This window comes from Lampetra planeri, chromosome 53 (assembly GCF_965212315.1).
Source record: "Lampetra planeri chromosome 53, kcLamPlan1.2.h2, whole genome shotgun sequence".
NCBI classification, from domain to species: Eukaryota; Metazoa; Chordata; class Hyperoartia; order Petromyzontiformes; family Petromyzontidae; genus Lampetra; species Lampetra planeri.
Genome location: NC_136159.1, coordinates 8918673 through 8944888, shown reverse-complemented (window position 1 = coordinate 8944888; position 26216 = coordinate 8918673). Strand labels below are relative to the sequence as shown.

The 26216-nt window shown below is 52.2% G+C and overlaps 1 protein-coding gene across 5 annotated transcripts in view; it reads right to left on the bottom strand.

Annotated features, from left to right (window-relative positions):
* The window catches only part of ME2 (malic enzyme 2), a 69837-nt gene extending 56666 nt beyond the window's left edge, over positions 1-13171 (bottom strand). For 2 of the 5 annotated variants that reach the window (XM_078617258.1, XM_078617262.1), the window contains exons 1-2: positions 13020-13171; positions 1859-1995 (exon numbers count right to left, since the gene is read on the bottom strand). In XM_078617258.1, the coding sequence (XP_078473384.1) occupies positions 1859-1984 (126 nt within the window). In that variant the 5' untranslated portion in view covers positions 1985-1995; positions 13020-13171. Of the gene's footprint in view, positions 1-1036; positions 1189-1858; positions 1996-3946; positions 4196-4492; positions 4515-13019 lie in introns of those variants that run through there. The other 3 variants (XM_078617259.1, XM_078617260.1, XM_078617261.1) reach the window with 3 other exon arrangements.
* Positions 13172-26216: the final 13045 nt, after the last annotated feature.

The window sequence follows — 26216 nt, the reverse complement described above, 5'->3', positions numbered from 1 at the left end:
TTCCTCACAGTGCTCAACTGGTCGTCTGGCAGATGGGATATCTGGGTATTGTAAGTGTTGTTTGTATTTCTTATTGAAACCTTTTACATTGACAAGGCAGAAGTGGCAGTTATCCAAATGGTTTGTAGGTTCTCTCCAAACCATTGGCACACCAAACTTCAGCTTAGCATTCTTTCCTTTAGACCATGATCGCAAAGTTTCAACACAGGTTTTACACACTTTGTGAGGAGCCCCATTTTTGTCTTGGTCTCCAAGTCGTACTTTAAAGTAGGCAAGATAAAACTTCTTGACAAAGGTATTTATGTTGCGCCTTTGATCCTGCAAAGTGAAGCTGCCACAGATGTAGCAGAAGATATCTGGGTCATTACTGCATTTCCTTCTTTCGGATGTTGTAGCCAGTTAGATCACGCCCTGCAGAAGAAAAATATTAAATAAATGTGGATATCTACATTAAATGATATTATAAACACACTATTCTAAAAATACAGCACCATATTTTAACACTAAAGCAGTCACTGACTCGCAACAACTTGCAATCATAAGTGACAGAGTTAATTTCGCGTAAAATCAATGAAAGTGGGGTATGCCGATAGCATAAAAATGAGATGTGATAGAGCAAATCTGAGATCAGATTTGGAATCAGCACCCTGAAATTAGTCTAAAACAGCTGCAAAAGTCCAGGCCAGAATTTATTGTTGTTGTTGTTGACCAGTGTTATTAACGCTACAAAAAAAAAACTATACACACAGCTACACAAACTGTTATACGGCTACACACACACACTGCTACACACACAGTTACAGGGCTACACCACACACTCATTTTCACTGACATCCACACTCACTTTCACACACAATCGCGCGCGCACACACACACACACATATGCTCGCTAGCTCGCACAACAAAAGCGACCATTTGCCATTAAGTGGCAATGACATCACCACAGCGCTTGTGCCAGGCTAGGTGCACTTTGAGGTCACGTGAAGTGTCGAAGGCTTGTGGACAGGTTTACTGAGATGACCGGCAAATGCATCACCTCTTTTCCCCACTTTCCCGACTTGCTTAATTGAGTGCCCGGCGCTCCGCTCGTTGTTGAGAGCGTTGCTCCTCTGTTGTTGAAAGGCAACTGCCTTCAACTACCCAGCAGCGTTCTTCACGAGCCTCCTTCACACAGATTCTCCCTCGTGCCACATACACGAACATTCCCTCATACACACAACCGCTCCCTCATGCACACACTCCCTCAGGTACATACACACAAAAGACAAACATCCCTCATATAGCCAAAACAGACTGTAGGAGCAAGTGCTATTAGCGAGCACCTATGAAGACCGGCAAGGCACACGAGGGGGTGGGTGGACAGCACCTCGGTCAACTCATTCTCAAATGAGTACCTGGTGTGGTGTATAAACATCGCCACTGGGGAGACAAAGGCAGCCGGGCATGACGTTGGCCACCCACCCCTTCGTGTTCTGTCCCGACCTTTATAGGTGCTCACTAACAGCACTATCCCCAGTAGTCTCTTACAGGCTATATGGGAGACCTTTGTCTTTGCTGTACCGTACACTGCAGTGGTGCGCAGTACAGTAGCGTGAAGTGGTTTGTGAGGTGGTTCTGTAGTTGGAATGTGGTGAACAATGCTGTGTGGTACATTGTAAGTGTGATGGTGTGTGTGTATTGTAATGTGTGGTGTATGGTACAGTGTGTGGATTTATGATGTGGTGTGGTGTGGGAGAGGTGGACTTGGTTGGGTGTGGGTGGGGGGTAGTAGGTGGTGAGGATGGGTAAGCAGCGGGTGTGATGTCTGTCGGTGTTAGTAGGTCAAGGGTCACACCCAGAGATGATGTGGGGGGTTCACCTTGTTGGTGCGGGGGTTGAGCATCAGGGGTCGCCCCGTCTCCTTGGTGTTCAGGCCCCGCACGCCGGCCACACACACCCGGCCCGCCACACACGCCCGGCCAGCCAGGCAGCCCCTCGACAGCATCGTGCCTCCTTCTGCATGCAAGACCACAGGCTACTATTATTGCATCTTGCTCTCCAATCACAAAATTCGCGTGGCTTTGCGGTGTAATGGTGTTGCGTGGTGTGGCTTTGTGGCACACGGCAGTGCGGTGTGGCAGTGCGGTGGAAGTGTATGCATTACCAGCCCAGGGCCCCCACACCACCAGTGTCACTCACAGCTCGTCACGACTGAGGTCTTGGTTGATTGGTTTATTCCGTTTCAATTGTACGGTAGTCATTAGCTCCTTTCGCAGCAATGTAATACTAACAGCAACTTGCACATCGCGTCACCGTGTAACACCAGACCCAACGGAACAGCTGTTCCCACACGCACGATTCAGTCCAAGTATCATGAATCGCTACAAGGCTCTCTTATGCCACAGGTGTTGAGTTCAGACCACGGTCCACCCCAACCTGCAATCCTCTGGGGCTAGTAAAATAACTACCACTCTGCATATATGTATGTTGAAATTATTTTACACCGTACGTAGCCAACCGTGTAATCGGAGGTGCGGGGGAAGGACAACAAACTAAACACAAAAAGCAGTTTAAAAAAAAATAGCTTTCAATTTCGATGTAAAATGACAGTAGTTGACCTAGAGAGATTCGGGCCCACCATTGCAATTAGCAATTTCCACTAACGGCTTAGGGCAGTGGAGGGGGCATGAGAACGGCCCCCCAGGAAGAAGAGTGGTTATGCCGAGTCTCCTGGCAGGCTCGTTGCTACGTTGACTCAACGGGACTCGTTAAATCCTTCCCTGGTGCGTTTGTAATCCTGTGACATATGAACCTTATGGCGGGACCCTGGGGTCCCATAAGCCCCCAGCTCTCGCATAAACTGCGTTGCGACGTCATTTTATATCTGTTGAAGGCGAACGATACGGCAATCTATTCCTCTTGACGAGCTCTATACGATGCGCTAATCAAAGTTTCAAAGTTTTGTTTATGACTACGGCAATTTTGGCAACGACAGGTGCTTGGTGAATGATCCGCGCTAGGTGGGTCGCGGCGTTGATGTGCGTGGTGGGACGGAGTCGCCAAAAATATATTAATTAATTACGATTTTGACTTCCGTTTATTCGGGACCCCGGGGTCCCGCCATAAGGTGAAACACAGCAGCAGCAGCTTCCTATGCGGTGATTGCACTATTAAAATGATAGCGCCAACATCAAGCGAACCAATTATTTCATTTTATGCGAGGGGGGGGGGGTGCATTTCCACCTCATTGACTGCGACCCAGGCCTCCCTCGCAAGAGACCGGTGTCTCAATGGAGCCTCGCCGTGCTCACAGCAATGAGAAATGCCACAGCAGGGAACACTACGGCAACGGACAAGCAGCTTCACGACATACGATGGCGATTTCACAACGAACAGCAGCAGCCACAACAGCAGGGGGTTCATGGTCACTGGCGGGGATAGAGAGAGGGAGCTCTCCATGTTGTGATCGATAAACGCTCTCCGTGGAGCTGCAACAGCCACCGCGGTGCAGTGCTGTCTGCTAACCGAAAAAGGCTAGTGAAACGGAACATTGAGCTCTCTTCTCTCAGCAATACTCAAAACATAATTACAGATGTATTTTGAGACGCATATCGGTCGTTCCGCCAATCACTCGGGATATAGAAGCAGCAGTCAGCAAATCAGCAGTCAGTTCCAAAGTGTGAAACACGAATACAGTGGTACCTCAGTATACGTCGTTAATTGGTTCCAGAAGGACTTAAACGAAAATGACGTATACCAAACGAATTTTTACCATAAGAAATAAAGGAAAAATAAATAATGTCTTACAGAGTATAATAATGATATTTTATATGGCATATTATACATTAATGGGGTTGTATAATATAATTTAGACACTACTTATTACTAAAATGCATACATAAATTAAAATAAATGCATACAAATTTTAAATAAATTGAAATAAAAATAAAATGTAACATCACTTTACCTTGCTGAGAGGAGTTGATAGCCTACGAGGATGGTGGTAAGGAAGGGGAGGAGGAGATGCTATTTTTTGAAGGAGTCCCCTTCCATTAAAACTACTGTACAAACAGACTGAGGAGCGGCGCTTTGTTTCAGTCGTGAACGGGGTATATGCGGGTACGCGGTGACTCATCCCGACCCAAACAAGTTCTAGCAAGCGCGTCGTATCCCAAGCAAGACGTCGTATCCCAAGACATTTTTTTTCTCGTCAAAATACGACGTATACCAAATTCGACGTATTCCAAAGCGAGGTATGTTAGTTGTTTTTTAGCGAAGCAGCAGCTATGGAGAGAAAACCAGAGAGTGAACAAGAGTGCATGTTTGGACAAGCCAAAGACAGAGAGTAGGGAATAGAAGCTGCTCCCCGCGTCTCCACTGTGTCAAGGGGACGACCACTGCGAACGTGCAGCCGCAGAAACGAGACCGTGTCAAAGGCACCGCCGAACCTGGTGTTTAACCGACGCATCGGTCACGCGGTTCAACAGGAAAGCGCTGACCGCCGCAGCATCACCGTGAGTTCGAAGAGAATCCCAACGAGCGGCGTCACCTCGGCAATGTCCTTGTCCCCCCCGTGCCACTCATACCTGAACACGCATCGCAGGCAGGGGGCCCTTTGGCCTGCCTGCCTACCTGAGAGGGGGAGGGGCCCACGCTAGCCGAGGGTCCACAGTCCCCATGCTGCACCCTGCCCTTACCCACAGCCCGTGCTATCACAGCTGCCAGCTCGAGCTGGAATCGGACGCCACCCCCCCCCCCGTGCAGTGCCGCGCCAGCAGGTGCCAATTGGCAATGGCAACCCCAGGCGGTGGTTGGCCCAGAGTCACAGAAAATTGGAGAGAGACACAATAAGAGAGGCAGGGTAAGGGGGAAGATAGGGAAGGTGAGAACTCAGGAGACCAGGATTTAGAGTGACCTGGGGCAGTAGTCTGCCAGTAGGAGGTGATTATCACTGTGTATAATTCCAATTGCGTTCTTTGTCGTGTAATTAACAAATTTGGCAAATTTAGCCCGTGATGTCTGCGAATGACGTCACGGGTCACTGTGAGGCAGGCGGCAGGTAGTATTTCTTTGGAAATTATACCGTCAGTAATAATCAGGGTGATCTGGGATTCAAACTGTGAACCTTGACAAAACGCGTACATCAACAATCGAGACATCTCCAATTTGCACTTTGACAGTCCTGCTGACAGTCCTGATGGGCTCTATAAACTCCATGGAGGAAGTTACAAGAGTATCTAAAACAGGACTTTGATTATCTTCCAATTAACTTAAATACTCTCCGGCTGCCTTAAACCTGTCCCACCACCTATGCATATTGCGGCTCTGGAATCGCATATTATTGAGGTCAACTTTAAATATCTAGGCGTTATTCTGGACTCGATCCTGTCTTTTGAGATGCATATTGACCACGTGGCCAACAAGATAAAAACAAATTAAATTGGTTACTATACAGAACCAAATGCTGCATTCCACCTCGAATATAGATACAAGGACTCCTCTACTTGCAGTCGACCTATGAACTTTAAAAGATACGAACAAACCTGTCCGTATGTGCAGTTGCCTGTTTTGACCGAGAGTTCTAAGTTCAACTGCCGCGCAATATAGGCCGTAAGGTGAAGACGTTTTACGTTTAATCCCGTTCCCATATATGGGGCACTAAATTCTTTTCATTCTAATAAAAAGATCTATTGCTGTTGGCCGTGAAAATAAAAGTTCTCCATGTCTAATCCTGCAGTTTATTTTTTATTATTGTTTAAAGTCGGCAATATTTCTTTCCTCGCGTAATAATATTTTGATCATCAGTGATGAGGCGTTGCGTCACGTGCTTCCCGCTAGACCAATAAGGTGGCTGCTTTTTGGGACGAGAGGTAAACATTAGTCCAAGATGTCTGCGCCCTTGTTGTCAATGTCGAGTAGTGAAGAGGAGGAAATTACGGCCAGACCTCCTTCAAAAGTCCGTAAAAAGTATTTTAAACAATGCTACATGCATCTCACATCCATAAAGAAAGAAGAAACAAAGGATTTTACACGGACACGGTGGGATACATTCAGAAACTGCGTCAAACGGTGGCTTTTTTTGCAAGGTGAGAATCGGAGAATAGCAGAAACATACAAACATTGTCTAGAAATCGAGTTTGACAATGTTTCCGAAGACGCTGGGTTTCACTCCACTTGCTACAGGCGTTTCATTGACAAAAAGCGCTTGGATGCGGCCGAGAAACGGGCCACACAGCGTCCTGATGCTCAAGATCAAGGCCAGTCTGTGCCATCGGGTAGTAACGTTAGTATCGCTGCAGTTGATTGTCCCGCAAAAAAACTTAGGTCCAGGACCGGCCTGTCAGTAGCTTGTGCTGGTCCTGTGCTTTCTGCCTTGTGCATAATTTGTAAGAAAACGGACAAGTACATTACTGTGGGAGGCAAACGCCAGAAGGACCATCTTTCACAGGCAGAAACGTCAGCACGTAGGTAAAAACAAAACACACACAAACACACACGTTTGATCGTTTATTCCCTTATGCTGGGTACCATGGCTAACTTTCAATTACAATTACATAATTTATGTAATGTTTATTTTACAGTCAGAAACAGATTTGCATTGTTTTGCATACAGCTACAGCCAGAACACTCAATATTGTTTAACTCTTAACACAGTTTTTTATTAGTTGAATTAGTTTTATTTATTTATTTACAGGCAATTTGCTGAAAGCTGCTGAGATGAAGGAAGACACTAGCATTCTTGTGCATATTCGAGACAAAGACTGTGTGTCTCTGGAGGTGCGATACCACAAGTCCTGTTATAGACAGTACACCAGGTTCTTGACAAAGTCTAGTGCATCAGTTACTGTGACCTCAGAAGAACAGTGAGTTAGCAATATTTTATATTAATAAATATTAATGAATAATTTCCTCACATTTTCACATTTCAAAAGTAGGAGGTTGGCCCGTGATTTCCCCCAGCTGGTGTTTCACTCCCTCAAGAAGCGCAACATAAGTGAGATGGTTTTCGTTGAGACATTGTCTGCAGATAAGCTGATAGACAGGCTACCTCATCCATCAAGTACAGAAACAACAGAGTCAACTGAGGTAACTAGCGAAATGACTGAAAACAGGGCTAGTGCAAAAGCTGGTCCACAAAGACCAAGTTCAATGGCCTCCATCAATACTGCAGAGGACACGAGGACACTTTACAGTGCGGCATTAATATTAAAGATGCTTCTGTGTGACTCTCCCGGTATGAAATGCCCGTGGCTACCCACATCAGATGACCTAAATGTGAGCGAGGCAAAATCTGTTGTTCAAATTGAACTGTACAATCTGATTTCCTGGATTATTGGTGCAACTGAGGAACCAACACTGGCCCATTATGTTGATATTCCAAATGATTTGAACCTAAAAGTGATATGTATCTGTCAAGACATTGTGTATCTTGCATCTAAGGGTCGGAGGCAGACCCCTAAATCATTGTGTCTTGGTCTAACGGTTCGCCATTTAACAGGTTCATCACAAATTGTGTCACTTCTAAATAGACTTGGACATTGTGCAGCATGGGACACAGTTGTCAGTCTAGACACTAGCCTTGCCCAACTTCAACTAGTAGAGGGCAGAGACAAAATACCAAAGGGATTCTCATAGAAGGTTACTACAGTACTTGTGTGGGACAATATTGACTTTGGGGAGGAGACACTGTCAGGTCGTGGAACTACCCACCACACAAATGGGATTATGCTGCAAAGTTCTGTAGTTGAACCTGTGTCAACAACAAACAGACAACCACTACAGAAGGGAAAAACCTCATTGAAAGTACCCCCTAGCATCCCTGTCGAACAGTACCATCAGTCTAATAGACAAGGACCATATAACTTGTTTCATCAGGAAAATGTTCCATTACAGGCAGACACATACAAATTGAACACGGTGTCTGCTGTACAAACTGAACTGGCATATGTTTTTGTAAAGTCCATAGATGCTGAAAGATGCACAATACCAAGCTGGACAGGTTTACATACATTACTTCGAGGTGATGGCACTCTGCAAAAGTCAGCACTGTATTATCTTCCAGTCAATGAGGCTTCACCGACAGAGATGTCAACAGTAAACACAATTCTGAAGCTAAGTGTCCAAATTTATAATCAGCTAGAACTGGACCATATAGTGTTAGTTTTTGAAAAAGCTATATATGCCAAAGCTCAGCAAATCAGCTGTAAAGATGATGACTTTACTCAGCGTAAAGCGATTAGATTAGGTGAATTTCACACATGCATGTCCTACCTGAGCATTCTAGGAAAAAGGTTTGAAGATGCAGGACTGCAAGACATAGTCATTGAGTCCAAAGTTGTTGCCCCAGGATCCATCAATGGAGTGATCAGTGGTCATCATTACAACCGCAGCATGAGGGCACACAAACTTCTGTATGAGAGTCTGCAACGCATGAGACTTCTCACCTTCTTAGATTCTCTGCCACAAGAGGAGAGATATGAGTGTCTGGATGTCATCAATGAGATCAAATGTGCATTCCCGGACAGAACAATGGTTGTTTTGTGTGCAAATGAGATATTTGACAAAATGTGTTCGAAATATGAAGACTTTGTTAAAAGAAGAAATGCAGAAAACCCAACGTTTGCCTTCTGGAGTTCATACATCGACATGGTACAGATACTCCTTCTATTTGTGAGAGCAACACGAGAATCGGATTGGCAGCTTCACCTGTCAACAGTGCGCTTGATGATGGCATGGTTTTTTGCGTACGATCGTGTAAATTATGCTAGGTATTTATCTTCTTACTGGCTGGAAATGATCAAATTGCCCCTCACACATCCTTCTTGCCACAGTGAGCTCAGTGTTAAAGGCCAGTGGACTGTCCAACGTCAAAGTGTCCATGGATTTGCCTCGATTGCTTGTGACCAAACATGCAACAGAGATTCCAAGACAAAGGGTGGTTGGACAGGGTTAACACAGAATCGGGCTGAAGTATATCGCTGGATATTGTCGCAACATGAAAGGGCTGCCATAGCAAGCCAATGTGAGGCAATGGCAGGTAAATCTCCCGATATAAAGAAACGAAAAGACCTTGACAGCACACGAATTCATGCTGATGAAAGGGCTGTGACCAAAATAATTTCCACCCTAGATTCCATGCTGAATCCTTTTGACACACACCAAGATGGCATTGTGTGTCTTAGCTCTGGGACAGTAGCAGCTGAAGAAATCATGTGGGATTTGCTCGCAGCTCCGGAAAAAGGGGGAAAATGCTGTCAAAGAGTTTATGGACCAAAGACTGTTATCACCATCAGTTGACATAGTTGCTCCCATCAAAACACAAAGACCTTTAGTGACCAAGCAAAGACAAAGAAGAAATCTGCAGCAGGCAAGGAAGTGATTCTACATGCCGACAAGAAACTATTCTCCAGATTACTCGTCATAGGTCAAAGTAGAAAAATTTACCTGCAGGAAATTCTGTCTTATTCCTTGGGAACTGTGTCATATCCTTTAGGCAGTGCTGGCATCGTCAGCTTTTCCAGAACTATCCATGCCCCTTACAAGTGACGCCCTGTACCAACACTGCAAAAGGGCAAACTACCAAGCAGCCATAATGAGACATTCTCTGAAAAGGTATAATGTGTGCCCCTTCACCCGTTGCCAATGGATGGCACCTTGAGGATGGTGAGTTAACAGTGACCTGGATGACTAGAAATCCTGCCCCTGAAAGTGTGTTGCAGGCAGTCCACTGCAGTTGCAAGCACAGCAAATGTGAGACGGGAAGATGTTCCTGTATGTCTGCAAGACTGTCTTGTACTGATTTATGTCGGTGCCAAAATTGTGCAAATGTTTCACAGGAAACAGAAGAAAAACCTACATGGGATGATGGCTCTGATAGTGATAGGGATGATACCGATGAGTAAACATGCGCTGTGTTATAATTTAAGGTGATTTTGAGCTGTAAAGAATCTGTGGTAGAATTGTAATTTTTTTGGCAGCATTCCAAAACAAGGGGACAGTGTAGCATTTCGAGTCGTTTCAGCCAACTTGGGCCAAAGTGTGCTTATATTTGTATCTTTCTGTGATTACACAGTACCTACTGAAAATTTTGATGTACAAAACATCACAGTTTTGCTAAATTTAAAATGTTTATGTTTAATTTTGCTTAGTGCCAATCCATGAAGTTGAAGCATATTTTCTACAAATTTGCCATATTTCATGGTCTACATTCACACTTGAGTATATAATGCACCAAAACCTGTCTCAAGTGTTTAGGTACATGTATAAGTGTCAGTTTGAGAGATATTTTGTGTTGCTAAAATGTATAGAAATAAAGTTACAAACAAAACCAGCAGCATAAGATTTTCGTTTTTTCCCAATTCACAATTATATACATTTATGGATTTTGAAAAAAAACTGCAGGGTATTTTGCGGAGAACTTTTAACATAAAGTCGAAAATGGTTTTGTCTATGAAAAAATTCATTTAAAAAGTAGTTCCCAGGTGTGGGAACGAAAATCATTTTCTAGCCACTTTTCCCTAGTTCACCTTACGGCCTAATAGATCTGCAGAACATAATGAACCAGTGGCATCTACATCTATAGGAGATTATGCAACTTTTAAAACCATTCCCCATGTTTAGTGTACATGCCGTACAACATGTTTGGAATGGACAGGAGTAAAGATAGACAAACTGACCTCTGGAACCTAACTCGTTCGTAAGTAGAAGAGTCCTTCTACTGCCACCATCCTGCCCATGTCTGATTACTGTGACACCATCTACCACCTAGCTTCTGAATCTACCTTAAAACGTCTCATTGCACGACACCACTACTGTGCTCTCCGTGTTGCCCTTGACCGCACACCTATGGAACTCACAATCGCAACCTGTACACTCACTGTCACCTGTCTCCCATGGATATCCAGAGACCAGCACTGTGCTATTTTCATCCGAAAGGTCTTCTTCAACAAATCGACCAATTACCTAAAGGGCCACTCAGCTCCTCTACACCCCCCCCCCCCGTAGCCTCACAAGTGCCTCCTTATCCCTATAAACAATTCCAATTGTTAAAACTTTGTTTGGTAATAAGTATTCCCCCCCTTCTCTCTCACCCCTACTGCCGAGGCCTATATAACCTCGTGCCATGGCAGATCTCTTGCATACTTAAATTTTTTCTTGCTGTGGTTGTCCCACCTGATGACGATTGCTTGTGTTGCGATCGAAGCGTCGTGATCTATTATTTTTCTACCTACGTGACTTTACCGAAAGAACTCTATTTATAAAGGACCCAGTACTCGTTCACTGCAACCTTGACGCGTTTTTATCTCCTGTTGCTGTGCTTACGCCGCGCGGATCTCCCATGTAAAACAGCCGGGAAACTGGCTAGATGGGATTGTCCGTGGAACAAGTCAAATATAGTCAAACTCAAGTAGCGAACGCATCACCGCTGAGTTCACGCCACCGCCCAGAGATAAAAGTGGAGGAGCGTGAGAAAGAAGATAAGGCGTTGAGAAATATCTTGCGGGGCTGCGTTGCCATGCGAGCCACTGTTTAGGGGGCCCATATTCTGAGGGCCGACAGTGACACGTGGGCGAGGAGCCCAACCGATGTGAGAAAGCAGGGCAGTCAGAGAGTCCGTGGCACCAAGGAGTGGAGTCTATTTAACTACAGTATTTACATTTTACCAGGTAAAGCCCACTGAGCTGCTAGCTCTTTTCAGAGGCTACGTGGTCACATGTGATAGCTTATCGAAGTATCGTATATCAGGTGGGAATTTTGAGGAGCAGCCAAATAATCTAAGACCCACGTTTGTAAATGCGGAGGGGGGAAAACACGGTGAGAACCCACGCGACCACCACGGGGAGAGAGATCATGGAAACTCCAAATATACAACAGGCATCGTCCGCGGTCGGGGTCGAACCCACGCGGCCTGCACGCCAGGCGAGGCGAGGGAAATGACATCTCCTCTCTCGCCTGTGTATCAAGGTCACTGCCTGCGCCGGTGTCTCCGGCGTCGGCCGTGGAGTCGCGCAGGGGAGGGTGGGGAGAACCCGGCTACTCTCGCGGCCTCAACTGCCCTCTCTGGCGCCGCTCACCGCCGAGTTGGACACGAGACGGACGCGGGGCTATAAACGTCCGCAATGTTCCCCCAGGAAAGCAGCGGGCACCGAAGAGGGGGGGGGGGTAGCACCACCCCGGCGCCGCTATTACATTTGAGTGACTCGATCCCTGCCAAAGGAACGTAGGATGTCCCAACACTGGGTCAAGTACATAACGAGTGGGTGAGGGCCGCCCCCGTGCTGCCTTGAGCCGAGAAAGGAGGGTCCCAGGCGCGCGGTTGTTGTTGTTTGTGATGGGGAGCGGTGGCCGAGTAGTTTGTGCTGCATTGGAGGCTAGAGTTAGATTCCCGCTTACGGCCACCAACACCAGTGACGATTATCCGAACCGGTCCTGGGCCTCCCCTAGGTCGACTCATCCTTAAATAAGTACCCGATGCGTTGTGTAAATATCAGCACCAGGGAGACGAAGGCCGCCGGAACTTGGGTCTGGCTACACCGCCCTCTCGTGCAGTGTCGGCCTTCACAGGTGCTCGCTCACAGCACTAGCCTCAACAGTCTGTTGAGGCTATAACGGGGGATCTTTATCTATGCGATTGTTACGCAGCCATAACTGTCTCGGTGCCTCCGCGCGTCGCTCGGCGTGCGGTTGTTGATGGACACCGCACAGACGCCACGCGAAGCTTCCACACAAACAGAACCGAAACGATGCGCCCCGCGTGATCAGTCGGGGGGGGGGGGACAAGAGATTCTGGCGCGCAGCCTCTCACGGCTCCTTCATGGGTTCAGCACAGGAACAATCCACCTAAACACCGCGACCACTGACGAGCTACACTACAGGGACCCCTCCAAATCCCCTTGGAGACCGCCAGCCCCTGATAACTTAGTCTCCTGATCCCCCCAAATCTACTCCCCCGCCCCCATACTCGGTCCCCCGAACACCCCGACACTCGGCGATCCTGGCTCTAACACCGTTGCCGGCGCAGCACTTCCTCTACGACCCACCTTCTCGTTAAGGCGGCGGAGGCGGCGGCGGCGGCACCAGCAGCCGGAGCAAGCAGCAGGGTGAGGAGTGTGTGAGGAGCGGTGGGATGCGCAGTTGGCGAAGTCTTCCTCACGGGGTCACGCGCTGCCCCCACCCCCTCCTCGCCCTCACACTTGCCCCGGACGTGACGTTTTTAGCCCCCGTTTCGGTCGTGACGTCGTTAGCCCCGATTCGGCCGTGACGTCATGCCCCCGAAACGAACGCGCGAGGTTATCTGAGGGGGGTGGGGTGGGGGCACGCGCCCCCACCCCACCCCACGTGGTTGCCATAGCAACATCAGCAGCAGCGCCTCCGAAAATTGCCCGCGGCGACTCGAAGGTCCGCGACAAAGACGAGTCGTGGTGGGCTGCGACGCTGCTGTACCCAACTGCTGCTGCTGCTGTACCCAACTGCTGCTGCTGCTGTACCCAACTGCTGCTGCTGCTGTACCCAACTGCTGCTGCTGCTGCTGTACCCAACTGCTGCTGCTGTACCCAACTGCTGCTGCTGCTGCTGTACCCAACTGCTGCTGCTGTACCCAACTGCTGCTGCTGTACCCAACTGCTGCTGCTGTACCCAACTGCTGCTGCTGTACCCAACTGCTGCTGCTGCTGCTGTACCCAACTGCTGCTGCTGCTGCTGTACCCAACTGCTGCTGCTGCTGCTGTACCCAACTGCTGCTGCTGCTGCTGTACCCAACTGCTGCTGCTGCTGCTGTACCCAACTGCTGCTGCTGCTGTACCCAACTGCTGCTGCTGTACCCAACTGCTGCTGCTGCTGTACCCAACTGCTGCTGCTGCTGTACCCAACTGCTGCTGCTGCTGTACCCAACTGCTGCTGCTGCTGTACCCAACTGCTGCTGCTGCTGCTCTACCCAACTGCTGCTGCTGCTCTACCCAACTGCTGCTGCTGCTGTACCCAACTGCTGCTGCTGCTGTATCCAACTGCTGCTGCTGTACCCAACTGCTGCTGCTGTACCCAACTGCTGCTGCTGCTGTACCCAACTGCTGCTGCTGCTGTACCCAACTGCTGCTGCTGCTGTACCCAACTGCTGCTGCTGCTGTACCCAACTGCTGCTGCTGCTGTACCCAACTGCTGCTGCTGCTGTACCCAACTGCTGCTGCTGCTGTACCCAACTGCTGCTGCTGCTGTACCCAACTGCTGCTGCTGTACCGTACCCAACTGCTGCTGCTGCTGTACCCAACTGCTGCTGCTGCTGTACCCAACTGCTGCTGCTGTACCCAACTGCTGCTGCTGTACCCAACTGCTGCTGCTGCTGTACCCAACTGCTGCTGCTGCTGTACCCAACTGCTGCTGCTGCTGTACCCAACTGCTGCTGCTGCTGCTGCTGTACCCAACTGCTGCTGCTGCTGTACCCAACTGCTGCTGCTGCTGTACCCAACTGCTGCTGCTGCTGCTGCTGTACCCAACTGCTGCTGCTGTACCCAACTGCTGCTGCTGCTGCTGTACCCAACTGCTGCTGCTGTACCCAACTGCTGCTGCTGCTGTACCCAACTGCTGCTGCTGCTGTACCCAACTTCTGCTGCTGCTGCTGCTGCTGCTGTACCCAACTGCTGCTGCTGCTGCTGTACCCAACTGCTGCTGCTGCTGTACCCAACTGCTGCTGCTGCTGTACCCAACTGCTGCGGCTGCTGTACCCAACTGCTGCTGCTGTACCCAACTGCTGCTGCTGTACCCAACTGCTGCTGCTGTACCCAACTGCTGCTGCTGCTGCTGTACCCAACTGCTGCTGCTGCTGTACCCAACTGCTGCTGCTGCTGTACCCAACTGCTGCTGCTGCTGCTGTACCCAACTGCTGCTGCTGCTGCTGTACCCAACTGCTGCTGCTGCTGCTGCTGTACCCAACTGCTGCTGCTGCTGTACCCAACTGCTGCTGCTGCTGTACCCAACTGCTGCTGCTGCTGCTGTACCCAACTGCTGCTGCTGCTGTACCCAACTGCTGCTGCTGTACCCAACTGCTGCTGCTGCTGTACCCAACTGCTGCTGCTGCTGTACCCAACTGCTGCTGCTGTACCCAACTGCTGCTGCTGCTGTACCCAACTGCTGCTGCTGCTGTACCCAACTGCTGCTGCTGCTGTACCCAACTGCTGCTGCTGCTGCTGCTGTACCCAACTGCTGCTGCTGCTGTACCCAACTGCTGCTGCTGCTGTATCCAACTGCTGCTGCTGTACCCAACTGCTGCTGCTGCTGTACCCAACTGCTGCTGCTGCTGTACCCAACTGCTGCTGCTGCTGTACCCAACTGCTGCTGCTGCTGTACCCAACTGCTGCTGCTGCTGTACCCAACTGCTGCTGCTGCTGTACCCAACTGCTGCTGTACCCAACTGCTGCTGCTGCTGTACCCAACTGCTGCTGCTGCTGTACCCAACTGCTGCTGCTGCTGCTGTACCCAACTGCTGCTGCTGCTGTACCCAACTGCTGCTGCTGCTGCTGTACCCAACTGCTGCTGCTGCTGTACCCAACTGCTGCTGCTGTACCCAACTGCTGCTGCTGCTGTACCCAACTGCTGCTGCTGCTGCTCTACCCAACTGCTGCTGCTGCTGTACCCAACTGCTGCTGCTGCTGTACCCAACTGCTGCAGCTGCTGTACCCAACTGCTGCTGCTGCTGTACCCAACTGCTGCTGCTGCTGCTGTACCCAACTGCTGCTGCTGTACCCAACTGCTGCTGCTGCTGTACCCAACTGCTGCTGCTGCTGTACCCAACTGCTGCTGCTGCTGTACCCAACTGCTGCTGCTGCTGTACCCAACTGCTGCTGCTGTACCCAACTTCTGCTGCTGCTGCTGCTGCTGTACCCAACTGCTGCTGCTGCTGCTGTACCCAACTGCTGCTGCTGCTGCTGTACCCAACTGCTGCTGCTGCTGTACCCAACTGCTGCTGCTGCTGTACCCAACTGCTGCTGCTGCTGTACCCAACTGCTGCTGCTGCTGTACCCAACTGCTGCTGCTGCTGTACCCAACTGCTGCTGCTGCTGTACCCAACTGCTGCTGCTGCTGCTGTACCCAACTGCTGCTGCTGCTGTACCCAACTGCTGCTGCTGCTGTACCCAACTGCTGCTGCTGCTGCTGTACCCAACTGCTGCTGCTGCTGCTGTACCCAACTGCTGCTGCTGCTGTACCCAACTGCTGCTGCTGCTGTACCCAACTGCTGCTGCTGCTGCTGTACCCAACTGCTGCTGCTGCTGCTGCTGTACCCAACTGCTGCTGCTGCTGCTGCTGTACCCAACTGCTGCTGCTGCTGTACCCAACTGCTGCTGCTGCTGTACCCAACTGCTGCTGCTGCTGTACCCAACTGCTGCTGCTGCTGTACCCAACTGCTGCTGCTGTACCCAACTGCTGCTGCTGTACCCAACTGCTGCTGCTGTACCCAACTGCTGCTGCTGTACCCAACTGCTGCTGCTGCTGCTGTACCCAACTGCTGCTGCTGCTGCTGTACCCAACTGCTGCTGCTGCTGTACCCAACTGCTGCTGCTGCTGCTGTACCCAACTGCTGCTGCTGCTGCTGTACCCAACTGCTGCTGCTGCTGCTGTACCCAACTGCTGCTGCTGCTGTACCCAACTGCTGCTGCTGTACCCAACTGCTGCTGCTGCTGCTGTACCCAACTGCTGCTGCTGCTGTACCCAACTGCTGCTGCTGCTGTACCCAACTGCTGCTGCTGCTGTACCCAACTGCTGCTGCTGCTGCTCTACCCAACTGCTGCTGCTGCTGTACCCAACTGCTGCTGCTGCTGTATCCAACTGCTGCTGCTGTACCCAACTGCTGCTGCTGTACCCAACTGCTGCTGCTGCTGTACCCAACTGCTGCTGCTGCTGTACCCAACTGCTGCTGCTGCTGTACCCAACTGCTGCTGCTGTACCCAACTGCTGCTGCTGCTGTACCCAACTGCTGCTGCTGCTGTACCCAACTGCTGCTGCTGCTGTACCCAACTGCTGCTGCTGCTGTACCCAACTGCTGCTGCTGTACCGTACCCAACTGCTGCTGCTGCTGTACCCAACTGCTGCTGCTGCTGTACCCAACTGCTGCTGCTGTACCCAACTGCTGCTGCTGTACCCAACTGCTGCTGCTGCTGTACCCAACTGCTGCTGCTGCTGTACCCAACTGCTGCTGCTGCTGTACCCAACTGCTGCTGCTGCTGCTGTACCCAACTGCTGCTGCTGCTGTACCCAACTGCTGCTGCTGCTGTACCCAACTGCTGCTGCTGCTGCTGTACCCAACTGCTGCTGCTGTACCCAACTGCTGCTGCTGCTGCTGTACCCAACTGCTGCTGCTGTACCCAACTGCTGCTGCTGCTGTACCCAACTGCTGCTGCTGCTGTACCCAACTTCTGCTGCTGCTGCTGCTGTACCCAACTGCTGCTGCTGCTGCTGTACCCAACTGCTGCTGCTGCTGTACCCAACTGCTGCTGCTGCTGTACCCAACTGCTGCGGCTGCTGTACCCAACTGCTGCTGCTGTACCCAACTGCTGCTGCTGCTGTACCCAACTGCTGCTGCTGTACCCAACTGCTGCTGCTGTACCCAACTGCTGCTGCTGCTGCTGTACCCAACTGCTGCTGCTGCTGTACCCAACTGCTGCTGCTGCTGTACCCAACTGCTGCTGCTGCTGCTGCTGTACCCAACTGCTGCTGCTGCTGCTGTACCCAACTGCTGCTGCTGCTGCTGTACCCAACTGCTGCTGCTGCTGTACCCAACTGCTGCTGCTGCTGTACCCAACTGCTGCTGCTGCTGCTGTACCCAACTGCTGCTGCTGCTGTACCCAACTGCTGCTGCTGTACCCAACTGCTGCTGCTGTACCCAACTGCTGCTGCTGCTGTACCCAACTGCTGCTGCTGCTGTACCCAACTGCTGCTGCTGTACCCAACTGCTGCTGCTGCTGTACCCAACTGCTGCTGCTGCTGTACCCAACTGCTGCTGCTGCTGTACCCAACTGCTGCTGCTGCTGCTGCTGTACCCAACTGCTGCTGCTGCTGTACCCAACTGCTGCTGCTGCTGTATCCAACTGCTGCTGCTGTACCCAACTGCTGCTGCTGCTGTACCCAACTGCTGCTGCTGCTGTACCCAACTGCTGCTGCTGCTGTACCCAACTGCTGCTGCTGCTGTACCCAACTGCTGCTGCTGCTGTACCCAACTGCTGCTGCTGCTGTACCCAACTGCTGCTGCTGTACCCAACTGCTGCTGCTGCTGTACCCAACTGCTGCTGCTGCTGTACCCAACTGCTGCTGCTGCTGCTGTACCCAACTGCTGCTGCTGCTGTACCCAACTGCTGCTGCTGCTGCTGTACCCAACTGCTGCTGCTGCTGTACCCAACTGCTGCTGCTGTACCCAACTGCTGCTGCTGCTGTACCCAACTGCTGCTGCTGCTGCTCTACCCAACTGCTGCTGCTGCTGTACCCAACTGCTGCTGCTGCTGTACCCAACTGCTGCAGCTGCTGTACCCAACTGCTGCTGCTGCTGTACCCAACTGCTGCTGCTGCTGCTGCTGTACCCAACTGCTGCTGCTGTACCCAACTGCTGCTGCTGCTGTACCCAACTGCTGCTGCTGCTGTACCCAACTGCTGCTGCTGCTGTACCCAACTGCTGCTGCTGCTGTACCCAACTGCTGCTGCTGTACCCAACTTCTGCTGCTGCTGCTGCTGCTGTACCCAACTGCTGCTGCTGCTGCTGTACCCAACTGCTGCTGCTGCTGTACCCAACTGCTGCTGCTGCTGTACCCAACTGCTGCTGCTGCTGTACCCAACTGCTGCTGCTGCTGTACCCAACTGCTGCTGCTGCTGTACCCAACTGCTGCTGCTGCTGTACCCAACTGCTGCTGCTGCTGTACCCAACTGCTGCTGCTGCTGCTGTACCCAACTGCTGCTGCTGCTGCTGTACCCAACTGCTGCTGCTGCTGTACCCAACTGCTGCTGCTGCTGTACCCAACTGCTGCTGCTGCTGCTGCTGTACCCAACTGCTGCTGCTGTACCCAACTGCTGCTGCTGCTGTACCCAACTGCTGCTGCTGCTGTACCCAACTGCTGCTGCTGCTGCTGTACCCAACTGCTGCTGCTGCTGCTGTACCCAACTGCTGCTGCTGCTGCTGCTGTACCCAACTGCTGCTGCTGCTGTACCCAACTGCTGCTGCTGCTGTACCCAACTGCTGCTGCTGCTGTACCCAACTGCTGCTGCTGCTGTACCCAACTGCTGCTGCTGTACCCAACTGCTGCTGCTGTACCCAACTGCTGCTGCTGCTGTACCCAACTGCTGCTGCTGCTGTACCCAACTGCTGCTGCTGTACCCAACTGCTGCTGCTGCTGTACCCAACTGCTGCTGCTGCTGTACCCAACTGCTGCTGCTGCTGCTGTACCCAACTGCTGCTGCTGCTGTACCCAACTGCTGCTGCTGCTGTATCCAACTGCTGCTGCTGTACCCAACTGCTGCTGCTGCTGTACCCAACTGCTGCTGCTGCTGTACCCAACTGCTGCTGCTGCTGTACCCAACTGCTGCTGCTGCTGTACCCAACTGCTGCTGCTGCTGTACCCAACTGCTGCTGCTGCTGTACCCAACTGCTGCTGCTGTACCCAACTGCTGCTGCTGTACCCAACTGCTGCTGCTGCTGTACCCAACTGCTGCTGCTGCTGTACCCAACTGCTGCTGCTGCTGCTGTACCCAACTGCTGCTGCTGTACCCAACTGCTGCTGCTGCTGTACCCAACTGCTGCTGCTGCTGTACCCAACTGCTGCTGCTGTACCCAACTGCTGCTGCTGCTGTACCCAACTGCTGCTGCTGCTGCTCTACCCAACTGCTGCTGCTGCTGTACCCAACTGCTGCTGCTGCTGTACCCAACTGCTGCAGCTGCTGTACCCAACTGCTGCTGCTGCTGTACCCAACTGCTGCTGCTGCTGCTGCTGCTGTACCCAACTGCTGCTGCTGTACCCAACTGCTGCTGCTGCTGTACCCAACTGCTGCTGCTGCTGTACCCAACTGCTGCTGCTGCTGTACCCAACTGCTGCTGCTGCTGTACCCAACTGCTGCTGCTGTACCCAACTTCTGCTGCTGCTGCTGCTGCTGTACCCAACTGCTGCTGCTGCTGCTGTACCCAACTGCTGCTGCTGCTGCTGTACCCAACTGCTGCTGCTGCTGTACCCAACTGCTGCTGCTGCTGTACCCAACTGCTGCTGCTGCTGTACCCAACTGCTGCTGCTGCTGCTGTACCCAACTGCTGCTGCTGCTGTACCCAACTGCTGCTGCTGCTGCTGTACCCAACTGCTGCTGCTGCTGTACCCAACTGCTGCTGCTGCTGTACCCAACTGCTGCTGCTGCTGTACCCAACTGCTGCTGCTGCTGCTGCTGTACCCAACTGCTGCTGCTGCTGTACCCAACTGCTGCTGCTGTACCCAACTGCTGCTGCTGTACCCAACTGCTGCTGCTGCTGTACCCAACTGCTGCTGCTGCTGTACCCAACTGCTGCTGCTGCTGCTGTACCCAACTGCTGCTGCTGCTGTACCCAACTGCTGCTGCTGCTGTACCCAACTGCTGCTGCTGTACCCAACTGCTGCTGCTGCTGTACCCAACTGCTGCTGCTGTACCCAACTGCTGCTGCTGCTGCTGTACCCAACTGCTGCTGCTGCTGTACCCAACTGCTGCTGCTGCTGTACCCAACTGCTGCTGCTGCTGTACCCAACTGCTGCTGCTGCTGTACCCAACTGCTGCTGCTGTACCCAACTGCTGCTGCTGCTGTACCCAACTGCTGCTGCTGCTGCTGTACCCAACTGCTGCTGCTGCTGCTGTACCCAACTGCTGCTGCTGCTGTACCCAACTGCTGCTGCTGCTGTACCCAACTGCTGCTGCTGCTGTACCCAACTGCTGCTGCTGCTGTACCCAACTGCTGCTGCTGCTGCTGTACCCAACTGCTGCTGCTGCTGTACCCAACTGCTGCTGCTGCTGTACCCAACTGCTGCTGCTGCTGTACCCAACTGCTGCTGCTGCTGTACCCAACTGCTGCTGCTGTACCCAACTGCTGCTGCTGTAACCAACTGCTGCTGCTGTACCCAACTGTTGTTGCTGCTGCTGTACCCAACTGCTGCTGCTGTACCCAACTGCTGCTGCTGTACCCAACTGCTGCTGCTGTACCCAACTGCTGCCGCTGCTGTACCCAACTGCTGCTGTACCCAACTGCTGCCGCTGCTGTACCCAACTGCTGCTGCTGTACCCAACTGCTGCTGCTGCTGTACCCAACTGCTGCTGCTGTACTCAACTGCTGCCGCTGTTGTACCCAACTGCTGCCGCTGCTGTACCCAACTGCTGCCGCTGCTGTACCCAACTGCTGCCGCTGCTGTACCCAACTGCTGCCGCTGCTGTACCCAACTGCTGCCGCTGCTGTACCCAACTGCTGCCGCTGCTGTACCCAACTGCTGCTGCCGCTGCTGTACCCAACTACTGCCGCTGCTGTACCCAACTGCTGCCGCTGCTGTACCCAACTGCTGCCGCTGCTGTACCCAACTGCTGCCGCTGCTGTACCCAACTGCTGCTGCTATACCCAACTGCTGCTGCTGCTGTACCCAACTGCTGCTGCTGTACCCAACTGCTGCTGCTGCTGTACCCAACTGCTGCTGCTGGACCCAACTGCTGCTGTACCCTACTGCTGCTGCATGCTGCTGCTGTACCCTGCTGTTGTACCCTACTGCTGCTGCTGTACCCAACTGCTGCTGCTGTACCCAACTGCTGCTGCTGCTGTACCCAACTGCTGCTGGACCCTACTGCTGCTGCTGTACCCAACTGCTGCTGTACCCTACTGCTGCTGTACCCGGCTGCTGTACCCTACTGCTGCTGCTGTACTCTACTGCTGCTGTTGTACCCTACTGCTGCTGCTGTACCCTACTGCTGCTGCTGCTGTACCCTGTTGTTGCTGTACCCTACTGCTGCTGCTGCACCCCACTGCTGCTGCTGTACCCTGCTGCTGCTGTACCCTGCTGCTGCCCCTGCTGCTGTACCCTACTGCCCCTGCTGCTGTACCCTACTGCTGCTGCTGTACCCTGCTCCTGCTGTACCTTGCTAATGCCGCTGCCGTGACCCTGCGCTCAGCGCTGCAGTCCTAAATATACTGCTCATTGCACTGTAAACTTACACAGTAGACCCCCTCTTAACTACCACCCTTGTTAACGACTAAACGCTTTACGACGAGCCTCCAATAGAGCCCAATATGGAATTGTGTGTGTAGTGGGTTCACAAGCGACAGAGACGGTGTAGTCGAGGCAGCACTATTTATTATTACTCAACAGGATTATACAACACTGAAAAGGGGTAACGGCCCCTTCACCCGTACTATACTGGAATTCACCCCTCGGCTATTTGCCTAGCTATCTATGCTCCCGGGTCCTCCGCTAAGGGTGCTAGCGGAGGCTACCTGACCTGGCCCAGCCAAGGCACAGGTCACGACACCCAGCCAGACAGACCCGGCCCTTAGAAGGACATCGGCTCTGGGGCCGCACCGCTGGCTTGCTCTGCCCGGCTCCGAGAAGGAAAGCGGGTCAGAGGAGTTCCAGGGTCTATCTTGCCGGCCTTCAGTCTTCAACTGGTTTTTCGTTCTTCGGCTCTCGAAAACTGCCCCGAGCTCTCTGGCTCTCCGTCTTTTATACCAATTGCCCACCGAGGGGCTGGCTTCTGAGGGATCGAAACACACCACGCAGCCCCCACCCGTTGGGAGGGGCGCGAGGGATCCAAAACCCACAGCCCCCCTGGGTGCTAGCTGCAACTGACGTGTTTGTCCCGTAGCATCCTAACGGCTGTAACAAATGTGTTTCTACCATAACACCCCTACATGTGTATGGTATTTTGTGTATAGTACGGGGTGTATGGTATTGTGTATGGTATTGTGTGTAGCACGGTGTGGATAACATGGTGTGTATGGTATTGTGTGTATACCATGGTGTGTATGGTAGTGCGTGTAAACCATTTGGTACAGATACATATGGGAGGCTGATCGATGCCCGGGTGCGGTCAAGGGATGCCTCCCTATTGGTCAACCACGTTATGTATGCCGACGATTTGGTAATTGCTGCTCATTCAGAGGAGGAGTTAGAGACGCTTCTGCTGAAACTGGAGTGTGCCACTAAGAGGTGGGGCCTTACCATCAGCCCCACCAAAACTAAGCCCCTGCCTGGGTATTTTGTACCATCAGACACTCCACCCCCACAACTCGCAATCGGTGATGGGGCAGTTGTGGAGAGAGTGGAGAGTTTCCCATACCTGGGCAGTGTGCTCATGACCGGCTCCGGTTTGGCAACGGAGATCTCACTCCGAATCAGTCGAGCGGCAATATCTTTTCATCGGTTGCGTAACGCTGTGTGGAAGCTCTGGTCTGTCGCTCCGCACGAAGCTTCAGGTCTTCTCAGCCACAGTCATTCCCTCCCTTCTCTACGCTTGCGAAACAAGGACCCCCCAAATGGAGCATCTTCGCCGGTTAGAAACATTTAGGCTGGCCTGCCTACGATCCATCCTGGGTTTAACCAGGCTGGATTGTGTGAGGAGCAGAGGTCGCAAACGGGTTTTGATTCCTTAGCCGTACCCGTACCCGGCCGCACCAGGGTCGCAAATGGGTACCCGTACCCGTACCCGGCCGGGTACGGGTACGGGCAAAGTGCCATCGGTGAGCTCCTCCAGCAGGCAAGGCTGCGTTGGCTGAGTTATGTAGCCCGCATGCCCAGCCACCGCATGCCTAAACAGCTATTGTTCGGCCGGATCGAGGGGGCTAAACGGACGCAGCACGCGCTAGAGAAGAGATGGAGTGATGTGGTACAGGAGGACGTGGAGCTGAGTGGACTTGCCGATGACTAGTACCAGCGGTGTCATGATCGGCCTCAGTGGAGGAGGCTCGTGAAGGACACTACTGGGCAGTTGGAAGCAGTCGCCCTCCAACAACAACGGAGGGTGGAGGAGCGACGCTCACAACAACGAGCGGAGCGCCAGGTGGCTAAAGCACAGCAAGTTGGCACAGTAGGGGGCACAGGTGGTGCATCAGCCAGTCATCTCAGTCAGTCGACCCGTGGCACCTGGGTCTGCCCCGTGACCTCCTGCCAGCGGGTATTCGACACTTCACGTGGCCTCAAGGTGCACATGGCCTGGCACAAGCGTCGTGGTGACGTCACCACCACTTACTGGCGAATGGCAATTGTTGTTGTTGTGTGTAAGCACATGTGTGCTTAGGTCGATGTGTGTGTGAGAGTCTACGTATGTGTGTGTGAGTCGCTGTATGTGTGTATGTCGATTTGTGTGTAACTCCATGTGTGTGCATCTAAAGTGGATGTCTGTGTGTGAGTCCATATCTGTGTGTGTGTGTAAGTCGATGTGTTTGTGTGTGGGTCGATGTCTGTGTGTGTCTAAGTCGATGTGTGTGTGTCTTTTTCGGCGGGCAACACCGGGTACTTCCCGCTCGTTAAATATATAGCCGAAAATCAACGTAACACAACAAACACCGTGTCCTTGCCAATATGTTGAGGAGTTCCCAGGACGCACTCGGATATGGAGGTAAGGTCATGGGCTTCCGCCAAAGGTTTATTAAGATCTGTTACAATCTAACACAAGGGTATACAACTCCCAGGGGTTAGGGGTCCTACACTGAGTCCTGGTCCCTGCCCGGCTAGCTCCGGTCTCTCTCTCGTGTCGGATCGGGGACTCTGCCAACTCCACCGACCGGAGAGAGAAGCACCTCTATTGGCTACCACCGGTTTCCTTCCAGACTCACTACTCTATCCCTCTACCCCTGGTTCCCTCTTCACCCTTCTTATTCTACCCGTTCCCACAGTGACCCCGCATTCGTCACGGGGTCTCCCTTAAGTACTCCACGAATGATGACGTCATCGAGCTGCCCAGCGCGCATGACGTCACGTCCCCATTCTACTCTACAAATATACCACGACTGCTGGGCTCCTGTCTATTGCTGCAGCTGTGCCCCCTTTGATAGCAGTGCGGGGGATTCAAATCCACGTTGCGATCCAGAGTCACCGATCCGTTCATGGTGGTTCTCGTAGCATCGCGGCGAGGGGCAGCCGGCACTGCTGCCTGACGATGGCTGCGGGGTTCACGTGAACGCGGTACACACCAACACATTAAAAGTGATACGTGGTGGGCCACGGCTGCAGGCCGTGTCAGTCATGCAGAGGCAGAGGTCGCAACCGGGTACCCGATACCCGTACCCTACCTGATACCCGGCTACCCGTGCCCGGCCGGGTACGGGTACCCGTTTGCGACCCTGGTGCGGCCGGGTACGGGTGGGCCGTGAGTCACTGGTGAGTAACCGTTTGTCACTCATTTCCCAACGTCTTGTCTCTTTTACACCATTGGAACCTCATTTGCCAGTAAAAAATATGATAATTGTTTTTTTACCCTTTTGGCGTCATCTGGTCCAGCCCATGTGAGACTAGGCTCTAAGGAAAGCTGTCTCGGGTGTGGACCAATCAACTTCAAGGACAGTGCACATTATCAGAGTTATGTTTTTTTTGCATTACGACTGCTGGTATTGTGGTCTATGTAAACATGACTCCTTATAAAAAAAAAGGTGTCAGTTTTGTTGCCAGATAGAAGGGTAAAAAAATAATTATCGTCTTGTCTCTTCTCACAATTCAAGTTCCTAGAATCAACCCACCCGCACCTGCAACATGGCTTCATCCCAGAAGTCGCAATCGGGTACCCGATACCCGTACCCTACCCGATACCCGGCCGGGTACGGGTAGCCGGGTATCGGGTAGGGTACGGGTACCCGTTTTCGACCCTGGTGCGGCCGGGTACGGGTATGGGTAAGGAATCAAAACCCGTTTGCGACCTCTGTGCAGAGGTCGTTTCGCCGGCGACCCGGCCTAGATTCCCACGTATGGCCACCGATAACCAGTGACGATCACCTGAACCACTCCTGGGTATCCCCTAGATCGACTCAGCCTTAAATAAGTACCCAAGACCGGCCGGACCGTGGGTCTGGTTTCTGGCCACACCATCCGCTCGTGTGCCGTGGTCTGCCTTCACAGATGCTCGCTAACAGCACTTGCCCCAAGTCTGCTTAGGCAACATGGGGGATCTTTGTCTTTGTTTCACCATACTTCATGCTGGTGAAACGGGTGGCCCGGGACCAGTTGACAACACTTGGCGTTGGTTTAAACAGTACAATAATTGTAAATAATATATAGTACTTCATG